Here is a 17,499-nt window from a genome sequence, read left to right on the forward strand (position 1 = left end):
GGGTATGTTTTGGGTATATTTGGGGTATGTTTTGGGTATGTTTGGGGTATGTTTTGGGTGTGTTTTGGGTATATTTGGGGTATGTTTTGGGTCTATTTGGGGTATGTTTTGGGTATGTATTGGGTATATTTGGGGTATATTTTGGATAGGTTTTGGGTATGTTTTGGGTATATTTGGGGTATGTTTTTGGTATGTTTTGGGTATATTTGGGGTATATTTTGGATGTGTTTTGGGTATATTTGGGGTATGTTTTGGGTATATTTGGGGTATATTTGGGGTATGTTTTGAGTATATTTTGGGTAGGTTTTGGGTATATTTGGGGAATGTTTTGGGTATATTTGGGGTATGTTTTGGGTAAGTTTTGGGTATGTTTTGGGTATATTTGGGGTATGTTTTGGGTATGTTTTGGGTATATTTGGGGTATGTTTCGACAGAGATGTGAGTGCTGTTTTAAGGCCGTGTGTCCAGTCAAGTCGTCCACTGGAAACGAGACAGCTACACAACGTGTGTCAGGAAGAAGCAGAAGCGTTACGGGGTGGAGGTGGAGTTGGAGGGGTGGGGGGCGAGTTCAGGGAGTGATTCTTGTTATCGTTAGTGTCATATACCTACACGCGACAAGCGATAGAAGAAAGAGAAGCTCCCTCATGTCGTTGCAGGGTGTCCCGCTGGTTTGGAGGAGTTCAGGTCCTTTGTTGTCGGTTCCACAGTACAACACACACTGGGAGCAAGTACCAGCCTCCACAGTACAACACACACATACACCACACCACACGCCACTAAGGGTCACTGAGGTTGAATGACAGCTCACGGAAACCCAGATTCTAACGCCGCCGGATCCACCCACAGACCGTCTGGCTGTTGACAGACAGCCCTGTGTGTTGTTCCGCATCAAAACACTACGAGTCCGCCATCATCGTTAGGCAACCGCATACCAACCTGGGCAGTACTATCAGGAAAGTATTACTGGATGTGTGTAATACGCAATTACAGTTTTCTGTCATTTACGTCCGCGTGACAGTGTGTACTTTGAGGTGCAGCATCAGTTTGTGTGATGAAGACGAGCGTCAGCGCTGAAAAGGTGGCGCAACTCTGCAAAGAAAGACTGCATTCCGGTGTGTTTACGCACCAGCTCTGGTCTTGTTGCACGAGCAGAACAATGCAATGACCCCCCCCGCCCCCCGCCCCCTCCCCCCCGTAAAGCTGCGCACTGCTCCCGTCAGCCGAACTGCCCCGGACATAACAAGAAGAATACGTTCAAGTCGCCTTATGTTTACAGTGCTGCGCGATGCTGCGGCCTCCAGGCCGGCCCGCTCAGGCCGGAGACATCTGGGAAACAAATCACAGGGCTCCACAGTTGGCTATTGTTTGCTTTGTTTAAAACGGAACTTGCCTCATGTGGGAAAAAAAAAAAAGCTTATGCCGCAGCTAAATATTATTTCCGTCTTTAGTGTGTGCGCTGCACAGGATACAGGAGCCCGAATGCTCGTCTCCCTCTCACATTACTGGAGCGTTCACAACGCATGGCACCTCTTGGCGCGCGGACCAGGAGCGCTTTGTGCGAGTCCCCCGTCATACGGACCACCTGGCGACGATGCAGGGGGCAGCTCTCCTACTGAGCGTGGTGCTGGCGGCGTGCAGCTTCTGCAGAGCGGCTGACCATGATACCACCACCCTGTGTACGTCTGACGTCTGCTTCACCTTGCACATGGACAGGGTGAACTTTGAGGACGCGCGTAAGAACTGCCATCACAACGGAGGTTATTTGGTAACTATCAGGGACAGAGAAGAGGAGGCCGCGTTCCAGTCCATCCTGTCCCGGATCGACAGGAGACACCAAGAGAATGTCCTGGAATTTTGGATTGGATTGAAATTACACAAAGGGGATTGTGTGTTGCCCGAGAGGAGTCTCAGGGGGTTTAAGTGGGTCTCTACAAACGGCGACAGCAAGTACTCCAACTGGAAGACGGAGCCCGTCGGCACTTGCGCCGAGGAGCGCTGCGTTATGATCCATTACACGTCATCGGGCCGGGGAAACCTGAAGTGGGTGGCTTCACCTTGCAAAGCCCCAACGTTTTACGCATGCAAGTTTTATTTCCAGGGCATGTGCAAACCGTTGCCGTTGCTGGGGCCTGGGAAAATATCCTACACGCCACCTTTCTCGGAGCAGCCACTGAACAGTGTCCTGAAAGCACTGCCGTTGGGAACCATTGCAGATATTTGGTGCAGCGATAATCAGTCTGACTACTCTCTTTGCAAGTCGCTGGATGACGCCTACGGCTGGACTGTTCCCGGTCCGTTTTGCGCGTCGGGAGAGCCAAACTGCGACTTTAACAATGGGGGGTGCGAGCATTTGTGCGTGGAGGACGCAGGTGGCGCGCGTTGCGTGTGCAAGGAAGGCTACGAGCTGGACCAGGACGCTTTCTCCTGTCGCCCCAAAGACTACTGCGGCGACGGCACATGCGAGTACCAGTGCGTAACGGGGGAGTCCGGTTACTCGTGCGTGTGTCCGCAGGGATTCAGACTGGATACGAACCAACACAACTGCTCCGATATCGACGAATGCCGCACGCAGGCGTGTGAGGAACACTCGTGCGTCAATACGCACGGCGGTTACACCTGCAAGTGTGAGAGAGGCTACGAGATGGTCGGCGGCAAATGCCGCGACGTGGACGAGTGCTCCGAATCCAGATGCGCGCACAGCTGCTTGAATTCCCTGGGCTCCTTCTCGTGTCACTGTCACTTGGGCTTCGCTCTAGCCGCGGACGGCTACTCGTGCGATGACGTGGACGAGTGCCTCACCAGTCGCTGCGAGTTCACATGCGTCAACGCGCCAGGGAGTTTCTTGTGCGTCTGCCCGAAGAACTTTGGCGCAGATGACAACGGAACGACTTGCGCTCCGCTTTCGACCGACGCCTCCACGGCCGCCCCCTCCACTGAGCCAGTAGACAGAATAGCACGTGGGAAAGTGGCGCCGGAAGCCCAAACCCCAGCGGAACCTCAGAACCGGTCTCTCTACACGGACGCGCCCGCTGCAGAAGGGGTGAGCACTCAGCGGGAGGGTCTGCGGGGCAACAGCTCGGCGGGAGCGAGCAGGCCCATGGAGATAGACGAACCGCTAAACGCGCGGCTGCTGCTGCTGCTGTGCGTCACCGGCTCGGCGGTCTCCTCGCTCCTCCTCGTCGCTGCCGCTTTCGCTGTCGTCATTATCCGACGCAAACGGTCCCGGAGAGAAGCTACGAAGACTGCCACAGCCGACGGCTACTGCTGGGTGTCCTCCGGCCTAGAGCCGCACCTAGAGAAATTATACAACTCCATACTGACCGATGACCTATGACCCCAGAACCTCAGACAGTGTGTCGACAACATGTACATATGTGGTTGTTTTACTACTGCAAACTTCCAACACCCCCCCCCACACACACACACACACACACGCATAGAAGAGGGTATTCGGTAGGAGACCATGTGACCCAGGTGGCGACACCCTGTGGTGATAAAGGAGCGTGAGTAAACCTGCGGGGTGTTGCGTAATGCTCGGATGCTCTTTACCTCTGCCCCGGGGTAGGTCCATACTGTACCACGGGACGTGTATGTCAAACTAGAGTTCCCCCCGGGGCGTGTCCACTCAGCTCGTCCTTCACATACTCTGATGACGTGTGGATTCCTCGAGAGCGTTACTTCCAGGAAAAGCAAGGCGTTAAGATGTAACGGGATGTAAAATGTAACGGGTGTCAAATGTAACGGACGTCAATGTAACGGATCCAGCGACGTTTCAGGAGTACCTCGCGCACAGGTTCGTGGCTGTCAATGTAGACAAAACATTACACGTCTTCTGCACGAACACTTGCTAATTACGTTAATGAGCTGTGGTTGATATCCCACAATGCATCACCCTGCGTTTGTCCAGAAAGAGAATGTGTGTACATATATATATATATGTACATATATACATATATATATATACACAGGCTGAAAACTGTTCTGTACACATGGCGTCACACAGTGTCGTGCTGTTTATATGAATATTCATAAATGTGAAACACATACATACATGTGTGTGTGTGTGTGTATATATATGTATATATATATGCATGAAACAGGCTTGTACTGTCTCATAAAGAATTTACTTGACTCACTGGATTATTTTGCTCCTTATTTGTTGGGCACTTTCCCTACTGTTGAGTGTTTCTTTTAACAACGCTATATATATATGTGTGTGTGTATATATATATATATATATATATATATATATATATATATATATATATATATATATATGCAGTCAGTCAGCCCTGTGAAGCCAGCAGTGGGTGCAGTGGGCTGCTTTCACAAAGTTATTTTTAGGTGAAGTCAAGTGAACCAGAAGAGATCGATATTAAGATGTAAATATAAAGATGTTGAGATATCTTTACATATTATTAGATATTAAGATGTAGATATTAAGACATCATTAGATATTAAGATGAAATTATTAAGATAGTAAGATATTAGATATTAAGATGTACATATTAAGATGTAATTATTAAGATAATAAGATATTATTAGATATTAAGATGTACATATGAAGATATTACGATATTATTAGATATTAATATTTAAATATTAAGATATCATTAGATATTAAGCTGTAGATAGTAAGATATTATTAAATATTAAGATGTAGATATTAAAGTATCATTAGATATTAAGCTGTAGATAGTAAGATATTAGATATTAAGATGTAGATATTAAAATATCATTAGATATTAAGCTGTAGATAGTAAGATATTATTAGATATTAAGATGTAGATATTAAGATATTTTTTCCAACTTTTTTATTGAAATTTTACAATCAAAATGTTGTACAGACATATATGAAATCAATGTTTATATTTACGTAGAGAAAACCCCCCCAAAAAGTCACAGCAACCAAGATTCAACGCAGAACAAAAAAAATAAAAGACAAAAAACAAAAACAAGCAGACATGTAGCCTGGCCGCCTGGCCAATTAGAGAAGACACAGCTCGTATACTCGAGACAAATAATATTATAAAATGAAATGGTAACACTTTAGTATGGGGAACGTAGTCACCATTAATTACGTGCTTATTAGCATGCAAATTAGCAACATATTGGCCCTTAATTGGTCATTATTACGTACTCATTAATGCCTTATTCTGCATGGCCTTATTATACAACCAGTAAGCCATTAACTATGAGTTTTCCCTCTATAACCTCAGAATTATTGCTTATTAGTAGTAGCATCTCAATATGCTTTGCTTAGTATGGCCTTTATAAGGTGGTAGTACCACCAGAAGAGTTATTCTCCCTTACTAACACTTAATGAATATGCTCTGTTCTTACATAACAACACACAAAACTACAAGTGTTCATAGTGTTAAATTACTCTAAATTAAGTTTTTGTTACTTAGAATATGTTCCCCATACTAAAGTGACATCTTGATCATTACTAATTCACTAGTAATTAAGTTTTTTTACTTAGAATATGTTCCCCATACTAAAGGGACATCTTGATCATTACTAATTCACTAGTAATTAAGTTTTTTTATGTTCCCCATACTAAAGTGTTACCAATGAAATTATAGATTATACAGGAAAAAAGTATAATGGTAAAAACATAGTTAAGGGGTACACCCGTATCACCACGCATGTAAACAGATTATATGCACGAGCTGTCAATGAGGCAGGACTAGAAGAAGAGGTCTCTAGATCCACCCATGCAGGGGGTGAAGGGGAGGACACATACCGAGTCCAATACTGCAGTACTCCTAAGTTGGCTGCCAATAATAAAATCTAACATTTGGCAGAGGCAAGCCTCCCAAAGATGTTGGTCTGTGTTATAAAGTTCTACCAAGCCCAGGGCCTTTTCTGCTGCAGATGAACTCTGACACCAAGCCGTCAAGTCTGCGAAAAAAGGATTGTGTAAGAAAGCTGGGTAAACACTGAAACCGGTGTGAGAGTTCTGGGGCAGGGAGCTCATCTTTACTGAATTAACCCGTGCAGATGGACACAAGAGCAGCGGTGACCAGCTTTCCAAGTCTTTATGCGGTTTGCTCAATAAAGGGGGAACATGGGTTTAAATAAGTTCTCAAATTCATCTGTGAAATGAACGCCAAGGTATGTGAAGCCGAGGGGAGCAAGTTTAAAAGGCGAAGTGTGCAAGGGAACGTTACGAGCTTCTACGTTCGGAGGGACCAGCCCGCTTTTATCCACGTTAAGTTCACAACCCGATGGTCTGCCGAATGAACCAAACACGTCAAGGGCAGCTGGAACAGAAACAGAGAGATTAGATACATATAAAGGTAAGTCATCTGCATAGAGGGAGGTCTTCTGTTCGACACCAGTTGTAAGAGGCTTTGATTTAAGAGCAATGGCCAATAGCTCAACTGCAATCGCAAATAGTAATGGGCTCAAACTGCAGCCTTGACGAGTACAGAGCGAAAGAGAGGACAGTAGTCAGAGCGGGTGTTGTCAGTTCTGACCGAGGCTGTGGGAGAGGTGATATAGCAATTTCACCAAATTAATAAAGGTTTTACCCAAGCCAAACTTTTCCAGAGTACAGAAGAGGTAGCCCAAAGTCAATCCGGTCAAAGGCCTTCTCTGCGTCAGTGAGAGCACAGCCTCTGGCACTGATGAAGAGGAGGGGTTATACATGACGCCGAGAAGCCGTCTAGTACTGAAGAAGAACTGCCTGTTTTGAATAAAACCAGCCTGGTCGGGGGAAATAACGGATGGTCGGGGGAAATAACGGATGGTAATACAGATTCTGAACGCATCGCTAATACTTTGGAGAGAAGTTTCATATCAACTGACAGTAAACCTACTGGACGGTAGCGCCCACATAAGAGGGGGGGTCTTTGTTCTTTGTTAAGATGAGAGAGATTGAGGCCTGAGTAAGTGTATGCGGCAATTTGAGAGAGTGGAAGGATTCATTATAAAATGCAGTTGGCAGGACCCTGCAGGACCTGGGCATCTACCTGCGTGCAGCCTTCTCAAGCTCCTGTATGGTGAGTGTTATGGCTGCACACATCGACAGCGCTGCATTTGATTTGGCGCTGGTCTATTGTGCTGGGGTGGATTGGTGTTGCCTGCGGGCTCTGGGTTGTTTGATCGGGTCTGCCTGTGACGCTGCGTCAGTCTGAATAAACAAGGCGACGCAGAGGTTGTGTGGAGCGGCAGCGCTGTAGTGCGGTATGCTATGTCAAAAAAACCGCTCCCCTAGGATTTTTGTGCCAAAATTGATCTTTTTTTTGCTGTTTTGGCTTCTATAGGGACCAAACTAACAGAAAATGAAGGGTGCCAAATTTCCTGACCCCCACCCCCAATTCTGGGGGGGCCATCTATTTTGGGACCTCCCAGAACAGTAAAATGGAAGACCGCCTGGGACTACTCTTACTAAAATGGCTGTAGAATTGTTATGCTTCCGTTGTATAACACCACATTCGGAGGAGATGCAGTTGAGAAGTTGTAGAACAGATCCAAATATCTGTGGCCTGCTGGTAAATGGTATTACTGATGTTATTCACACTCAAATTGTAAGTTTTGTTTAGGCGAACCTAAAAAAATTGAATTTCTGCTGTAGTTTATCTGCAGTCCTTCTGTCCTGCTGGATGGTACAACTAAACTTCCACTTGAAGTACATTTTTCCAGGTGTTACCTATACATAGACACCAGAATTGTGCATCTGGGCCCCGTACTTGCGGAGCTATTACTGAATTATTTTGGGCATGTAATTTCAGGCGAAAATTCAAAAAAATCGCACGGGGCTGAAGTGGTTTTCAATGTCCAATTTTTATAATATTATAGTTGTTTTGTAGGTTTTGAAATATTCTGAGTTGATTTATAACACTATTAAAACAGCTATAAGAGTATTTGTCTGACTTTTGGTTCCTCACCTGGGACACCCCGGACTGACCCTTGTGCCTATCCCATTCGTCATTACTCTCCTCTTTCCACTCCTGCTCTTTTCTTGGCCAATATAACTTTTACAATTATTTTTCATGGGCATCCAGTGACAATTAATACTTTACTGAAGGTGTTGACCATTCTGAAAGACATTCCTGTTCTGACTCTGAAAAAATAAGGGTTGAAATGTGGCCATTGTAGCATAATCCTTGTTAATTTGGTTCATTTCAAACAGGTGAGATCATAATTAAAGCACAGCTGTGTTTGTAGCTGACTGAAAACAAAAAAAGAACAGTACTCAAGATAAAATAAAATAAAAATAGGCCAATACGAAAACAACAACAACAAAACAAACAAACAAACACCACAATAGATTCGAAGAGTCAACATTTTGAGAATCACGTTCATGGAATTGCTGAAAGCAACTACCTGGTAAGTGATACTTTTATTTTAATTTTTTATCATTCAGGTGAAATTTAAAACAAGCCTGAAAGATTTATAAGCCAATGCTTACACATATTTTGACATATATTTACATTGTTTTCCCATTATTAGGTCTAATCTTTCAGTCTGACATGCCCTGATCCAACAATTTTGGACTACTAACAGTAAGCTAAGGTGGGCTAAATTTAAACCATGCCCGCTAGATTTAAAAGCCAACATTTGCACATATTTATATTTACATTGTTTTCCCATCATTAGGTTTCATCTGTCTGGCATGCACAGATCCGACAACCTACAACAACGAACTAGAAAGCTAAGCTAAACAGTAAGCTAAGGTGGGCTGAGAATGATCTGGTAAATGTGTCATATTTTTCTGATGAAATTTAAACCAAGCCTTCTAATTCAAATATATATTTACATTGTTTTCCCATCATTAGGTTTCATCTGTCTGGCATCCAACAAATTGGACAACTTGTGAGCTAAGGTGGGATGAGATCTGGTCAATATGGCAGAGGAATGCAACATTTGCGTGATCTGCAAAGAAGGTGCCACCCCTGGCAAGCGACTAGTTAAAAATCCAGCCATGATTGATGACCTACTGCAGGCTTGCAGGGACAGAGTTTCTTGAGGTCAAAGTGATTTTGAGGAACTTTCCGACTACTTATGTGGCCTAAATGAAGGGGAACTGAAATTGGGCAGGGACAGAGTTTTTTTTAGGTCAAAGTGATTTTGAGGAACTTTCCGACTACTTATCTGGCCTAAATGAAGGGGAACTGAAATTGGTTCATTATCATAGTGAGTGTCGAAAATCTGTTATAAACAAGAATAAAATTGACCGTCTCAGGGCTAACCAATCCCGACCTCAGTCACCTGTCTGTTCTAGAAGAGGTCCTTCAATTACTACAGGATCTGTTAGACCTAAACGGTCGAAATCTGCCCCAAAGGAGCAAGTGTGTTTATTCTCACCTTGTGACTTTTGTTCCAAGGGTGATTCAGAGCCACTGCACCGTGTTCTTTCTGATGCAATGGGTGAAACGCTTCTTGAAATAAAGCAGCAGACCCAAGATGACCAAGTCAGAATCTGTGTAGCAGACCTAGTAGATGCTGGTGACGCTTCAGCTCTTGAAAAGTACTATCACAGGGATTGCTTGCGGAATGCAAAACGTACCACAACAATAAAGAAAGATCATGATAATGAATCACTCATTCGCTCTTTATGTGACGAACAGTTAATCCTCGCCATTCAAAATACCGTCACAGACGATGTTACTCTTGACATGGCTCAGGTCAATGATGCTTACTTGTTGATCCTGAAAAGATATCACATGGATGTGGATGAGACTACAAACTATCGCAAGCATCTGAAAAAGATCATTGGTGAGCGACTTCCAGATGTCCAGTTTGTAAGCTCACTGCAACGAAATGAGCCAGACAAGCTTGTTAAATCAACTGTAGTTAGCAAAGCTATTTATTGCAGTATTTCCACTATGAATCAGTGGCGCCCCCAGGAATGTTTCATAGGGGGGGCCAAATGGGGCCACTGAAAATCTTGGGGTGGCACACCAAAACCAGAAGCCATGACTGAATTTCGGGAATTCTATGATACTGTTGTAGTATACTGTATAGCCTAGTAGAAAACTGTCAATATGAGAGTTAAGAAAAATATACATTATTCATTTAAAAATGAACAGCACCTAATGTAAAATATCAGATAGAAGCATATTCTGCATAATCAGAAGCATATTCTGCATATGCGACTCGTAGCTGGGGGGGCCAGCGGGGGGGCCAGGGATAGTATCAGGGTGGCCGTGGCCACCCCTGGCCACCCCTTGGGGGCGCCACTGCTATGAATGATGGTCAGGTTATTGGCAACCTGAAGAAAGTTGCTAACCTACTGCGGGCAGAGATCATGCAAAAGCGCAGCTGGTCATTTGCCGGGATATCTGATAACTTTAAGAATCCCTCTTTACTCCAATTCTTCCTAAGTCACCTCCTCTTTGGCAGTCGTGTTGTCAAAGTGTTTGGAATGCGAGATGAAGAAGTAGACAAAACTGTTGATGTTGCATGCCAGTTTCTGGTCCAGAACACTCGCACTGATCGTCAGGTGAAACATCAGCCAAAAGACGATGCCTTTCGGCAAAATGTCCAAACACCCCTCTCAATCGGACTGCCCCTTGCTATCCACTCTAGAGTGCGTGACAAAATCCTTGTCCAGAACCTCTCAGATGTCTACATTGGAAGTGACTACTTGAAGTTCCTTGACTTAGAAAAAAGTGTGGAGCAGTGTGTTCTTCAACGAATGAAGGATACTGGCGGATTTTGTCTCCCTGACTTTGTGAAGAAGGGTGTGAACATCTGGTTTGCTATTGACAATATTGATCTTTTGGAAGACACAGCCACTGGGCAAGAAACCTTCCATGGCACAGTGGCTGTAATCAACCAGCAGGATGAAGATGGGAGACCTGATGAACCAAACACTTGTTATAACAGAAAAACCTCTCACGGCATCACCTCTGGCATTTGATATAAACTTGCTGCAGGAGCCAATGATCAAAACCACTCCATTGAGATTTGAGTCTGTGATAGGAAACCGAAACAATCTCATTTCCCAAGACTTCACTCACACCTGGGCATTCACAAACTACCTTCCAACTGATAACAGGGGGGCAACCTCAACTGAACCGCAGCTGGCAAGCAAACAGACCCAGAACAGTGAAGAAGAGAGAAGCCATGCTGAATCTAATAACGACAGAAATCACGATGACTCTATTGTGTCGATCAAAGAACAAAGTGAAATTGAAGAAGGAAGATGTGATGCCAACTTGGGCTGCAACTAAATCTCTACTGTTATCTCAGTCCTCTAACAGTTGCACCTCAACAAACACAGGGGTGATTGCTCCACAGATTATGCTACCCTCTATACCGCTTTGAAGTTAACCCAGGGTATCTCTGCCACTGTCATTGGCCCTCACAGAAAAACACTGATAACCCTAGATCTTGACCTTTACTCCCGTGCATTGAAGATTCAGCAGTCAGTTGGAAACATCAACTGGATCCTAAGAGCTGGAACTCTTCACATTGCATTTGCTGTGTTGCATGGTCTAGGTAAAACAGTTGATGGAAGTGGCCTTGACATATGTGCTATTGAAAGTGGTGCATACACATCAGCAGCTCTTCGTGGTATCTTTGGTGGCAAAGCTTACAAACGAGGCCTTGAGTACCACATCACTACGAGCCTTGCAATTTTGATGTTGCGATTTGATGCCATCTTGTCAAAACTTCCAAATTGTCCAATTCAGATGCAATGCATTGCTCTCAAGGACAAACTCCATGAACGTAACCCACTGATGGTAGAGATCTTTGAAGAAATCCAATCCTGGTACACAGAAAATGTCAAGCCACTCAAAGATGAAAAAGACATTGGTGAGTTCACTCAATTCTTAACCCAGTATCTTCACCAGGTAGAGAGTCTTCTTAATCTCATCAGCTCTTGCCGCTCAGGTGACTGGGAGGGATACTTGTCCTCATTAGAGAATCTCATCAAGTATTTCTTTGCTCATGATCACCTCAACTATGCCCGCTTGATGCCAGTCAATCTTGCTCAAATGAATGCTCTTGAAAAAGATGACGCAGAAACATGGGATGCACTGAAGTCTGGTGCATTTGTGGTGGCAAAGTCAGAGATACCCTTCACTCATCTCTTCACTGATCAAGCCCTCGAGCAGGAAATCAAGAAGCTAAAGGGACATGGTGGGATGGTAGGACTCAGTAGAGATGAAACAGCTCTGGACTAGCTGATCATTGCCACACCTCATCTTGCTGATCTAGTGAATCAGTACCTCAAGAGCTTCCCAAAAGCTTCCAGATCTACTTCAAGGACAGAGCATTATCATCTCTCAGGAGAGATTGCATTGAGGTCAAGAACAAATGCACTGAAGCTACGCGACTTGATTGAGTTGCACTGTGGAGGCAATCCATTCAAAGAAAAAACACCATTAAAGAGTCTTGTTTCATCAGCGCTTGTGACAGATGCGGCAAAGCATGATATTCTCCAGTTTGCGGAAAAGGGTCAGAAGCGCTTTGAGGAGTTTGTTTCTGAATGTTTGATCGCTACGTCAACACTCTCAGTGTGGGACAAAATGAAGAAACTCAAGTTGAAGACCTTTTCAAACTGGATGGAGAAAACAAAGGTACGTGTTGGAGACAAGGTCATCAAGTTGCGTGAGGAACGTGAACTGCTTGGAAGATTTCTCATCATCCAAGGCAGTCGACCAAGTCTAGTTCCCAAACTTGAGGAGACAATTGGAGACTATGAAATGTCAATGGTTCCCCGCTCTCTGTGTGCTGTGGATGGAACCTTGTACATCCCTACAGACAAAGCTAGTCTCATGCATGCAATTGACTCAACTCAAAATGGCCTGAACTCACCACTTCCGGCACTGTGACCTCACAGGTCATCATCGACTTCCTGGACTCTCTTTTCTCTCGCTGGGGCCTCCCAAAGACCATCCCCACTGACAACGGCCCTCAGCTGGTCTCTGCTGAGTTCACTGCTTATCTCGAAAGCAAGGGCATCCGTCATATATGCACTGCGTACTACCACCCCCAGGCCAATGGCGGCGTTGAACGTTTTCACCAGTCACTGAAGAACGGCCTCAGAGCACACATGGCCCAAGGGTGCTCTTTCACGCAGGCCATCCGTCACACTCTGCTGCACTATCGGGCCACACAGCACTCGACCACAGGCATCTCCCCAGCCTCTCTCATGCTGGGCCGGGAACTGTGCATGCCCCTTGACAGGCTCCGCCCCTCCACACCCCAGGCACCTCCCTCTGGGGTCAGAGCCTCAGTCACTCGTCAGCAGACGCGGATGAAGCAACGGTTTGACCAGTCAAAACGAACTAGGGTGCCAGACATCAATGCATCAGACTGGGTCAGGGTCCGCAGGCCCCACAGGGACAATAAAATGGCTTCATACTGGTCCTCTCCTCTCCAAGTCACCCGTCAGCTGGGCCCAGCCACCTACCTCCTCAGCGATGGCACTCGGTGGCACTCCAGTCGTCTACGGAAGGTGTCAGCTCCGCCACACACAGCTGGTGACACAACCTTAGCCATTCCCTCGGCATGGTGAGACGCCCCGGGGCTTCATGCAGCTCCTACACGGGCCCCAGACATTCCTGGGCCTCAGCTCCCCCTGCCTTCTCCCTCCCCACCTCGGCCTGCCCAGCCTCAGGCCACCTCGCGACCTGTTCGCACACGTTTACGCCCTGGCCACCTAGAGAACTTTGTGTCAACCTTTCATGTTTGAAATCCTGCCGGGGGGGGGGGTGTTATGTCTGCACACATCGACAGCGCTGCATTTGATTTGACGCTGTTCTATTGTGCTGGGATCGATTGGTGATGCCTGCGGGCTCTGGGTTGTTTGGTCGGGTCTGCCTGTGACGCTGTGTGAGTCTGAATAAACAATGCCACGCATGGTTGTGTCGAGCGACAGCGCTGCATCCTGACGTCCCCCACAGCACAGAAGCTGAGCCCCTCATAAAAAAAGCCAATCTGCCGGGAAATAAGAGCAACGAGATCTTCATCTGACAATAAAGAAACGTTCAAACGCCAGGGTGGTGGGGTGTTATCACATCCGCTGATTTGTGATTCGGTTAGAACTGCAGCATGGTCTGATATACCAGCAGCGCTACACGAACAGGGCTGCACTGATGGGGTCAGCCGACCGTCAGGTAGAAAGCAGTCCATACGTGAGAAGGTATGGAGAACGTGAGAACAACCCGAGCGAGCGCGTCCTGACAGGTGGGTTAACGAAGCTCCAGGGATGTGTGAGTGAGAAGTCTTCCGGTAAAGATTGGATGGTTTTAGCTGAGCTTGGAGGTACTGCGTTTCTGGTTGACGAGCGACTCGCAGACGGATTAAGCCAACAACCGAAATCCCCCCTGAGAAGCGATGCCGTGTGGACAGGTCGGGCATTGAGGAGAACACTGATCTACATCGTCCCAGTTAGGGCCGCGGACATTAAGCAGAATCACCGGGGCACCATAAAGTGACGAGTGACCCACCTCCTCCTCAGCCTGGTAGGATCCCATCGTTTAAGGTGGGCTTCCTGAAGGAAAGCCACATGTTGAAGATGCCCAAGAACTTTACTGCGTTTAACTGGCTGGTTTGAGGCTTTACAGCCCCAGCTGGAACAGTCTGCTGCCCCTCCAAACTGCCGCCAAGCCTCAGGCGGGTCCAGAACTGGTGCTGGGTGTGGAATGAACAGTAACACTATAAAAGATGCCCTGAGAAAGATTTTAAAATGCGGCGACCAACATACCCGACCCCCTCCCTCTCCCACCCCTGCTGACGCGTCCTCCCAAACCGGACGCGCCCACACCCCACTAACACTAATGCGCATGAACACACACCTGAGGTCAAACCTCTTCTGGAGTCGAGTGACAATATAACAGTAGGTTATAACACAGTTCATTAAGGTAGCGCAGTATTTACATGAACTATACTATAGCGAATTCGGGGGGCAGTCCGGGAGACCGTCGCCACGGCCGGGACGCGAACCCATGTCTCCCGCTCCGTAAGCGACAACGTTAACCAGTCGACTAAAGGGTCCGACCCGTTAGTCAAGGACCAACGTGTCTACTTATCGGAAAGCGCGTCCCCGCGCTTAAGCATATCAGCTCCTTCACGCCTCAGGGCGCATACGCTTCCGATGGCCTTACGGTCTCACCATCCCACTTCTGACACCAATGTAGCGAATTCAGGGGGACAACACAACCACAGGAACTGCCGCGGCCGGGACGCGAACCCGTACCGCCCGCACCGCAGGAGACATCGCTAACCGCTAGACTAAAGGGTCAGACCCGCCAGCCAGCGGCCAACGTGTCTACTTATCCATGCACGTTACAATACTAAAGAGTGGACACGCCAGTTGTGAACTTGCCGTTCTCATTATACAGGAGAAACCGCTTTCTAAGGGTTTTGTTTCTGGAGGTCGAGGCGATGGCCGGGTCTTCAAACGTATGCGTGGTACCGTTCGGCAGAGTGGTTTTCAGAACTGCAGGAACCATCAGCCCAAACCGAACAGCAGGACAGGCACGCGGCTGGCGTTTCACTCCTCCTTAAGATGTAATTATTAAGATATTATTAGATATTAAGATGTCATTATTACATATTAAGATATAAATATTAAGATATAATTATATACCAAGATGTAATTATTAAGATATTATTAGATATTAAGATGTAGATATTAAGATCTTAACACATCATTATAGATATTAAGATATGATCAGATATTATTAGGTATTAAGATATCATTAGATATTAAGATGGAGATATTATGATATTCTTAGACATGATTAGTTATTAAGATATAGATATTAAGATATTATTAGGTATGAAGATATTATTAGGTATTAAGATGTAGATATTAAGATATTATTAGATGTTATTAGGTATTAAGATGTAGATATTAAGATATTAAGATGTAGATATTAAGATATTGTTAGATGTTATTAGGTATTAAGATGTAGATATTAAGATATTAAGATGTAGATATTAAGATATTGTTAGATGTTATTAGGTATTAAGATATGAATATGTAGATATTAAGATATTATTAGATGTTATTAGGTACTAAGATATTAAGATGTAGATATTAAGATATTATTAGGTATTAAGATATTAAGATGTAGATATTAAGATATTATTAGATATAATTCGGTATTAAGATATTAAGATTTAGATATTAAGATATTATTAGATCTTATTAGATATTAAGATATTAAGATGTGGATATTAAGATATTATTAGGTATTAAGATGTAGACATTAAGATATTATTAGGTATTAAGATGTAGATATTAGGCTACACTGAGCGTAAACAGCGCACAGAAGGTTTCATTGGTGGTGTCCTTCTTGGGTGAGGGTGGAGGATCTTGTCTTCACACCAGTAAGGCTGGTGCAGGGACGTCACAGGGTCTTCGCGGACATGTTCTGCAGATCAGGAATCAGTTATCATTGACTGCAACCCATTTTATTCCCTCCGTCAGTTCGCGTCATTCATCCTGGTCGGTGTTGACGTTCCACCGCCAGGCGGCGTGCAGGACGCACAGCGCTGCTGGGTGTGGACTGACACAACCCTGACTCCCTTGTTCTTGTCCTCGGGGACTTTAAAAAGGGAGCATAAAACCAAGAAGTGGAGCAGCGAAGCAGGGAGGACCTGCACTGCTGGACTGCACAGCTGGACTGGCCACCGACAGTCCGGACAGTACACGGAGGCTGTGACGTCATACATCAGCTTCTGTGAAGACAGCTGTACACCAACACACACCAGGGCGTGTTACAAGGGACAAGCCCTGGGTCGCAGCCAAACTCAGGCGGGTTCATGTGGGGAAGGAAGAGGCGTTGGAAGCGCGGACAAGGAGGCCAAACGGAAGTTTTCAGAGAAGATGAAGCGCCTCGTCTCAGCCAACGATGCTGCCTCAGTCTGGAAAGGACTGATCTTTATCAGTCCTTCTAGACAAAGGGACAGTATACACTGTATCTGCCAAGGCCCCAGCTGTTTTTCTCTCCAGTACTTCAGCAGCCCCCCCTCCCCCAGGGCCCCATTTCTATTTCCATTACCAACACCCCCCCCCCAACACCTAGCCTGAGCACACCCCTCCTGCCACTCTCACTCTGTCTTGATCCAGCAGAGGGACGTTAGCAGGCTGTTCAGAAGACAGACCCCCCCCCCGCAAGGCAGCTGGACCCGTTGCCGTCTCCCCCTCAAACATCACACGCTGTGCAGACCAGCTATCTCCAAGCGTTCACTGACATTTTAACACCTCCTCGGAGGACTGCCTGCCTCAACACCTCCACAAACCTCGACCAGAGGAGGCGCCAGTGCAGCGACCAGGACACATACCGACATCCGGCTTCCCACCCGCAGACACGTCCAATTGTGTCTGTAGGGACGCCCGACCAAGCCAGAGGTAACATGTGTAGCGAGCAGGTTTTGATATGCAATGAGCGCGCATGCGCGAGTGTAGAGCCTTGAAGATATGCCAAGTAAAAGGTCAACGTTATGCCTTGGTCTCCGGTCCATTCATTACTAACATAAGTACTATAAAGTACAAGACATGGTGTCAGAAGTCGTCGTCCTCGC

The 17,499-nt window shown here is 46.0% G+C and overlaps 1 protein-coding gene across 1 annotated transcript; it reads left to right on the plus strand.

Moving 5' to 3' along the window:
* Positions 1-1,467: 1,467 nt before the first annotated feature.
* LOC130126511 (complement component C1q receptor) lies at positions 1,468-4,133 on the plus strand. The gene has a single exon (XM_056296069.1). It carries the CDS (start codon positions 1,592-1,594, stop codon positions 3,332-3,334), a length of 1,743 nt encoding a protein of 580 aa, XP_056152044.1. The 5' UTR covers positions 1,468-1,591; the 3' UTR covers positions 3,335-4,133.
* The last annotated feature ends 13,366 nt before the right edge of the window (positions 4,134-17,499 follow it).

Source organism: Lampris incognitus, chromosome 16 (assembly GCF_029633865.1).
Source record: "Lampris incognitus isolate fLamInc1 chromosome 16, fLamInc1.hap2, whole genome shotgun sequence".
Taxonomy (NCBI): domain Eukaryota; kingdom Metazoa; phylum Chordata; class Actinopteri; order Lampriformes; family Lampridae; genus Lampris; species Lampris incognitus.